The sequence below is a fragment of the Triticum urartu genome, chromosome 3 (genome assembly GCF_003073215.2).
Source record: "Triticum urartu cultivar G1812 chromosome 3, Tu2.1, whole genome shotgun sequence".
In the NCBI taxonomy this organism is placed as follows: Eukaryota; Viridiplantae; Streptophyta; class Magnoliopsida; order Poales; family Poaceae; genus Triticum; species Triticum urartu.
In genome coordinates, this window is record NC_053024.1 from 308,998,154 (window position 1) to 309,006,400 (window position 8,247).

The window sequence follows — 8,247 nt, forward strand, 5'->3', positions numbered from 1 at the left end:
GCATGGCAAAAAAGGATGAAGAACAAACAACGTTCATCACCCCAGTGGGGACGTTCTGCTACATTTGCATGCCGAAACCTAGTGGGGACGTTCTGCTACATTTGCATGCCTTTTCAGCATGAAGAATGCCGGCCCCATTTACCAGCAAGCGATGCGCATCACGCTGAATTCAGTGATAGGCCGCAACGTGGAGGCCTACGTCGACGATCTCACTATGAAACAACAGACAAGTCCACCCTCCTTGAAGATGTGGCAAAGACGTTTGACATCTTGCGCAGAATGCGCATAAAGCTTCTCGAAAGATCTAGGCCATTCAATTGGACACCCAAGGCCGAGCAAGCACTCCAAGAAATGAAGACATATCTCACCGCACCACCAGTCTTGGTGACACCCAAAGCCTGAGGAACCTTTATCCCCAGGTTGTCAGTGTTGTCCTCGTGGCGGAACGAGAGGATGGGCTTCAGCCCTGCAAACTCATTTTAAGGTTCTCTCCAAAATCAAGGTTTTAAATAGCTTTTTATGCGGCATCACATGGAGGTTTGAGCTATAGCCATGTTAACTATCGCGATCTACCATGGAAGCTATTTACAATAGTATTTACAATGTAAGAACCAGAAAAACAAATCCTTACAAAAAAAAACACTAGCAAAGTAAGGAATAAAGAGAATCCATTTAACTAATTAACATATGAGTAGGTGATTTATTTTATTTCCAAGTTGAGTCATAATGAGTGTTGGTGAGAGTCGCCAGTAGGCCAAAGCTCCAAGGTAAAACAATCTCCCAAGAAAGATTAGGTGTTGTTTTCTAATGTTATTTAGTTACACATATGTGATCATTTTGGATTAAATTTACATGTATAAATGATTGCATGCTACGTATTTTCTGTCGTTGTACACTAATTAGGTAATAGCTTCAGCTATAGCTAGTAGCAAGCCATGCCAAAATAGCGCAACTATTTGGCGCTATAACGGTTGTAGCTAGGATAGCAACACAAAGTGACATAGCAATTTAAATCATGGCCAAAAATTACTACATGAGTCACCGGCGTCGCCTGAGCAAAATTGCTCAACAAACTAATCAATGCGGTTGGATTTTGAATAAACAACTGCCACTATATGATGTTACATATACTTGCTACCTGTGTCAATATTTACAGGATGTTGTACATTACTCACCAAATCAATTTGCACACTACAGAACCTCAAATGAAACAAACAAAACTCTTTCACCATTCTCCCCTTCATTCTTGAATGCGTCTGCTCTCCAATTTATAGCAAAGAATCAAGAATATAGAATCTCGAGTCCTGAAATAGCAGTCAGACCATGCAATTTCATCTATCTAGTTCCGCTATCATCAATTGATGATTCAGATGCGGAGTCATCTGAAGTTGAGATAGAACTTGTCTCACACAAACTACTGTTGTCAGGGTCCAGTGAATATGATGTTGGCCTTTTCAAATGCCAATACATGATGCTTGCTGTCAAAGTCAGCATCATCTTCTGGTTGACCTGAGACAAATTGCCAAAATCATATTGCAAATGTTAATTAGTTGATATCACAAGAGAATATGGTCCAACATGGTGCACTACTTGAGGCTGCTTGGATAGACTAGCAAGCGGGGCATCACACCACCAATATGATCTAGTTTCTAGTTTTTCTTTAAAAAATGCAATATATGCTTAACTCCCAACATTGGTGTAATTCAGCTTACTTACAGCTGATGATTCAGGGTCGGAGGGAGTATGAAACTAGTTTTGGCTTCCAAGAATTCAATCAAATGCCTCACCTCCGTTATATCCTCTGGCAGCAAGAAGATGGAGCAACCAAGCTTTCTAGCCACAGAGATGATGTAGGAAGCATTCATTTGTTTTTCTTCATCTGTGCCGGAACCATATAAAATTTTAGTTAACAAGCTCTGAAAAGCATACACAGTACTAGTAAATCTAAGTGATCTGCAAATAACACTGGCGATATAAATAAGTGTGTCTATAATGTGTTGCCTATCACTATGAGGATATAATGCAAGGGGAAATGGTATATACTTTCATAATAAAACAAGACATACTGAATTTCTATGCACTAGCATTTCTTAATTGAAAATTGGATAGGAGATTTTCGGACTCAAGAGACATGAGACATCCAACCTTTTTCTCCTTTGGTTACAAGGCTCCAATTCACAACGCGAGGCTCCACAGCACTTAGTAAGTTGACAAAAAATATGCCACTTGAAAGGCTTCTATCCTGCAATTAGTACTTGTGGTTTATCGTACAAACCCTGAACAGCAAATTAGTGGAAGATACAGCGATATGGACACTGATGCTTGACATATTGTTAGAAGTGATAGTGACAGTAGTTCCTCATGCAAATAGTGGCCCTTCAGACTAGCATTATTACACTTCACAGTTACATTATTGAAATGTACTCCCTCTGTTCCAAGTTATAAGATGGTCTATCATAAATCCGAATTATAAGACATTTTGGATATTTCAATATGGACTACATACAGACTGAAATGAGTGAACAAACACATAATAACATGTCTACATACATCCGAACATCTTATAATACTAAACGGAGGGAGTAGGAGATTATTCTGGATTTATGATAGAACCTAAGTTAGAAATATAGCATAAGTGAATAGTAGGAGATTATTCGGAAATGCCTGTTGGAGCTCTTTTTTTGAAAAATATCAAAAATTGTATTTTCAAGTTTCAAAAATATCTGAAAAATCTACAAATGAACCTAGGGAGGTATACTACATTTCTGTAAATTTTCATGATGATAAGATTTACACAGAAAAAATCATGTATTTCTACCACATGAACTATTCACTAATAAAAGTCAGTTTTTTTTTGTGCAGCTCACACCAAAGCTTCTTTCATCATGAAATTTTACAGGAATCTAGTATACATCTCTATGTTCATGTACTTTTTTTCAGAATTTGTAATACTTCAAAATTTTCGAGAAACACCAAAACTCCACTCTCGAGATTATTCTGGATTTATGAGAGGACCTAACTTAGACAAGATAGCATAAGTGCATGCGGCAATTTAGTTCATGCCTTCATACTACTTTAATAACAAACTGTAACTCATCCCAAGCACATAATTCAATTGACTACCCTGATTAGAATATGTATATATTATGAGTGCATATTTATATCTGTAAATTATACAACGAGATCGTTGTAATGAAGAATATTCTGCAGGAAACTCACATAAAGAAATGATAATGCAACTTGGCAGACTGTAAAATGATATGATATTTTCAAAGCATGATGTGCATTAATAAAATATATTGAAGTATACAAACCTTGAAACTTCCCATTTGAGACTGTCTTCCAGAATCCTTAACCTTTTTGTTAGCCCATAATAGTATGTCATTATCTGTGATCTCCTTCCCATTCGAATGAAATCTAAGATTCTTCAACAGTTGTAGTATGTTGTACCGCATCAATTGCCAGAGAAAAGCTGTCGGGGAGGGAGGGGGGGGGGGGAGTTTGCCTTGTCATCGTATGATCAACTGGAAAGTTAAATTGAATACTGTGTGTGCAAAAGAATTGTACAAAACAACAATGGTACATTGATATTTTGAAATTTCTCTTCAGCAAAACCAGTTAATCAACCAAAAATTAACACATCATGAATATTTAGTTGATTATTATAAATTTACTAATCTCTGAAGGCATGATTATTTGTATAAATAATGGCCCAATTGGTATGTTACATCTAAGTACATTTGCTCACCTCCTAGTTATGTGCAAAACTTAAGTACATTTTATTATTTGCATCTGAGTGAAAAAACCACTTACCTAATATCAGTTTCTTGTTTCCTTGCACAATATCATGACCAGCAATATTCACCAAGGAAAATTTTATTTCCTTTCCTATCTTCAGAAGTTGATTACAGTTTTCAACTTTTCTGAATGGAAGTTTTATTGGGGGTCGGTTTGCAAACTTCCAATTAACTGAACCAGGAGCAACCTTATCCATGACCTCAAGGAGCACCCATCTATCGTCCCACAAGGAAATATGAAAGATAGAATCAGCTTCATTTTAACAGAAGAGTTAGCTATAGACGATGAGAGGTATGGCCTACCCATTTCTAAGATCTTCGAATACATTGTTTATATATGTAGAAATTCCAAGGCTGTTAATCCATAGCCTAAATGACCTCTCTTCCCTTGAAACTTGAGCATCATCAGATACTCCATCCACAAACGAAACTTGCTTCATTTGTTTCGACAACCCATTCCTGCAATAAAAGGACTACAATTATAGAGTTTAGACTGTCAAAACAGTGCACTACCAAGTACAAGCATCAGATTTTCATTTACGCTTCTGTAGCATGTGTATCTAGCTGTAGTACTGGTAATCAATGCTGCTCCCTAGTTAAGAGACATGACGAAAGTATTTGCTGAATAGGCCCATAATAATAGCACATCTACAGCGGCGACAGGGTACTACATATGGTTTTACTGGCCAGGAATATTTGTACATGATCTAGTTACAATGTTTGCCGTGCTCAGCTTGCTCAGTTGTCTTGCACAAGGACGACTGTATATTGATTCTTCACAATCCTTTTCTGTGCTAGGGAAACTTCTGCAAGCAAACGGGCTCTTCTCTCGAAATCTTTGTGTGGGTCTCATTCTCATGCACAAAATATTATGTCATGTGAATGGTAACAAAACAATCTCTTATTTGTAGGAGCACACATAGTTCAATCAACGAGAAAAATAAAAAGAAAAAATGGTTCTATTGTCTTCTGATGTCTGACTGTTCCCTACAAACATTGTTTCACCTTCATTCTCAGCAATAAAAGGAAAACTTCAGAGTTGAGAGTTTTCCTGGGAACTAGTGGTGGACAGGTGAGAGAACGTTAACAACATAATGATACCAGTTTGCACAAGATGTTGTTTTTTAAGTGAATGTCATAGTATGTTACCAAGAACAGTAGCAGATAGCAAGGACTAAATAAAAGCAAATCTACAGGATGAAGAACTATCACATGCTAACAGCAGTTATTAGAAAAAAATTGGTCTTCGGTATCCCAATGCGATAAACATCAGTGCAAATGTGAGTTCTTCAACAAATTGTACCTTAGTATATAAATTCTGAGCTGAAGGGGTGCTCATAATACATACCTTTTTTGAAAAATATGAGCCACAAAGGCGAGATTTAGATTTTGTAAACCATCAACTATGTCTTTCGGGGCCAGATATCTTTTGCAGCCCATCCTATCCGCATGCTCAAGAACTAATCTTGCTCTATGAAGAAGATCTTTTACTGACATTGGCGATGGTTTAGCACTGCATTCTGGAGCCAGGACATTTAACAAGCAAGCATATGCCTCACTGTCCTGGGTTTTCATGTGACCAAGGTAAATAAATATTAATTCCTCATACAGGACCACAGTTCGAACTAAAAAACATGATAGATGGATTGATCTTCGTCATTTATTAACATTCTTAGTGTATACTCCCCTTGACCAGATAGAATTTCAAGTCAAGAATCGAAAACGAGATCAATGGTGAAGGGCAAAAGTATTTGAAAGTTATGGTGATTATTAAAACCATAAGAACTTAGTTGAAAGAGAAGTGAAATAGCTCAGTTATATAGTTTTTGGAACATATGTAGCACAGCTTGCGAAATTGCATTTATGTGTTAAATATTTAAATGTGTAAGGGGTCTAGCAGCTAACATGAGCATACTTTTATATCCGATGAAAAATTTGTTACTGTTCTCTGGAAACCTCCTTTCTTCAGCTGAAAGTTCATCCACCTTAGTAGTATTTTTTCAGGAGAAAGGCTCATAAGCTCCTCCATCTCCTGCAATTTTACATGAAACCATTGACAGTGTGTTACTCTCACTAGCATATTACACATACCAAATAGTCTCCAAAGTGCATTATAATGAACTGAAATTAGGACTACCTGGCTGTCTTGAACCAATTCGACCAACTGAGGTGTGCTCTTCAGGTTTACATCTGCCAATAGTTGTATCTGGTAGTCATTGTAACAACACGTTATCACAGATAGTATCATACATAAAACAGACACAATGTTGCCCACACAAATAGACAAATGTAACAAAGATATGAAGTTACCTTGATAATCTGAGATATCAGCCCTAGGATAAGATGAGGCTGCAAGCAGTAAGAGAAAGCTTTGGTAAGCTCATTATACAAGAATTCTTCATGTAAAAAAAGAGTGAAAAGATAAAACTACAAATGAACAATACATGCTAGAATCAGAGCTTAGATCTGAACAAACAATTAAGTAGATGGTGCACTGGGGTATAGAAACGTAGTATAAATAAGTTCAATGGCAATAAATAAGAACACAGAGGTATGCCAAGTATTTCTGTATCCTGAAGTAGAATGTAGTGGTGCACTGGAGGACATGAAGCATGTCATGTGTGCCAAATTATCAGTGTGACACGGACTGAACTTGATTTATTCTTTCACAGTAAGTTTGCCGCAAATTTCAACTATCTTGTCAGTCATAACAAAAGGGCACAGGAGCAATCGAATCAACCATGGGTTACCCCTCGCCACTTTTTTGATATATAAATAATCGTTCCATCGTGTTCCAATGATAACCACCAGTAAGTGCATGTATAAAGCAACAAAAGTAGAGAGAACCAACACAGGGTGCTTTACAGTCGTGTACATCACATGGACTTAACTCCACTGTGTTCCTCAACAACATCCGAATGAACAAGTACCCAAGTAAAAAGAACGGACTGAAAGTCACCTTTACTCTGAATATCATGTAATGCGATGATGTCACAAAAAAGCAAGAAAAATAGAAACAGGGAGAGTCCTACCCTCCCCTCTGCGAGATCCTGCGTGCCGATATTGACAACAGTGCACCCGATGGCCTTGGCAGAGTTGAGACAGAGGGTGTGGTTCTCGTTTTTCTCCCACAAGTTAAGCAGCCTCTTGGTGTTGATAGCACGCTCGTCGATGGTCCCCGGAACGGCCAAGTTGATGAGCTTACTGGACCAAAAAGCCGAAAAGGATTGGAACCAGATCAGAGCAAAAATAATAATAATCAGTGGATCGAAAGCACAAATCCGAATGGCGAGGAGCGCACCATAGCAACACGCCGTCTTTAGTGAGGTGGAAGAGCTGGTTGGTGGCCGGATCGACGGGCAGCGCGTTCTTGAGGAACGGATCCTCGGCGAGGTAGGCATTGATGTGGCCCACGTAGGAAGCCTTCTCAGATTCGCTGATGGTGTGCAGCAGCGTGGTGGTGGACGCCGTGAGGAAGGCGGCAGACGAGGAGGAGGAGCGCTTAATGCCTTGGCCGCCGTCGCGCTCGCGCGCCTTCTTCCCGCCCTTGAGCCGCAGCTGCATCTCGGCGTAGACGCGCAGGAAGAGCTCAAAGTTGACGTCGAGCTGTGGTTTCTCGTCGGCGCGGGAGACAGCCGTGAGCACGGAGGACCACTCCTCGTCCGTAAGCGCCCGCTCGGGCGGCGAGCTGTTCTCTTTCCCGGCGTCCCCGCGCAGCGCTTCCCCTTTACCGGCGGCCATAGCGGTGGGGCTCCCCAGGCCGGTCAGCGCGGCGGGGAGGTCCCGCAGCCGCAGCCTGCCGGTAGGCGCCGTGTCACGCAGCCCCGCGTACTGCCGAACAAGATCGAAAAACGCAGTCACAAACACCACCGCCAGCGCGAAGGAAGATGAAGGGCAGAGAGCGCGCGCGTACCTGTGCCTGGAGCGCGCGGAGGTCCGCCTGCGTGAAGCGGCGCTGCAGGTAAGGGTCGGACACGACGACCAGCCCGTCGAATCCCATCGAGTCCCCTGCTCCGCGGCGGCGGCGGCAGCTCCCAGTCTGCGGGCGGTGTTAGGTGGGATGCGCGAGTCGAGACGGTGGCCAGTGTCTGAGGTGGAGCGTTGGTTCAAACTAAAGGAAAGGATGGGGTGGATGATTAAGGAGGGTCCCAGTCCAATAGAAAGAAAGTGTGGAGCCTTGATGAGAGAGTGGACAGAGCAGCGGAGGGGATTCAAATCTTTGCGGTTCACTGCCTGGCAGGGTCCAGCGAGCTGGTCCCCGACCGTTGCTGTTCGTGAAAGTGGAAGTACCAGGAGAGGAGGTTGGGTACCACTCACTCTCACGCTACAGTGGCTACTGGGGGGATGTCACTAATTGAGATTCCAGCTAATGCTCTTGCAAGCTGTGGCTAAGGTTGGGGTCCAAATGCAGTCCTTTTGCAGTTGTGCTGCTACGGCTGCGGCGGCTGCT

At 41.2% G+C, this 8,247-nt stretch overlaps 1 protein-coding gene across 4 annotated transcripts; it reads right to left on the minus strand.

Annotated features, from left to right (window-relative positions):
- Positions 1–1,007: 1,007 nt before the first annotated feature.
- On the minus strand, positions 1,008–8,044 carry LOC125543889 (fimbrin-2-like). Of its 4 annotated transcripts, none has more exons than XR_007299006.1 (14): positions 7,711–7,984; positions 7,099–7,628; positions 6,830–7,001; positions 6,108–6,146; positions 5,935–6,003; positions 5,713–5,829; positions 5,146–5,360; positions 4,101–4,256; positions 3,814–4,013; positions 3,315–3,472; positions 2,146–2,242; positions 1,717–1,879; positions 1,410–1,509; positions 1,008–1,304 (listed from the first exon to the last, which is right to left on the minus strand). XR_007299006.1 is itself a non-coding variant. In XM_048707384.1 (14 exons), coding segments are annotated over exons 1-14 (2,034 nt in total). In that variant the 5' UTR covers positions 7,798–7,984; the 3' UTR covers positions 1,008–1,302. The 4 variants fall into 4 exon arrangements, 3 of the variants coding, with proteins under 3 accessions (XP_048563341.1, XP_048563340.1, XP_048563342.1); XM_048707384.1 differs by having other exon boundaries at positions 1,788–1,879; XM_048707383.1 differs by having other exon boundaries at positions 1,008–1,509; positions 1,788–1,879; positions 7,711–8,044.
- Positions 8,045–8,247: the final 203 nt, after the last annotated feature.

What these genes read in the sequence shown, in the direction of transcription:
- LOC125543889 (XM_048707383.1), bottom strand. Translation starts at nt 7,797, where the DNA reads ATGGGATTCGACGGGCTGGTCGTCGTGTCCGACCCTTACCTGCAGCGC. An exon ending in AATTGGTTCAAGACAGCCAG is followed by an intron (nt 5,830 to 5,934) that starts GTAGTCCTAATT and finishes GTAAAATTGCAG; the next exon opens with GAGATGGAGGAGCTTATGAG. An exon ending in TGTAACCAAAGGAGAAAAAG is followed by an intron (nt 1,880 to 2,145) that starts GTTGGATGTCTC and finishes GTTCCGGCACAG; the next exon opens with ATGAAGAAAAACAAATGAAT.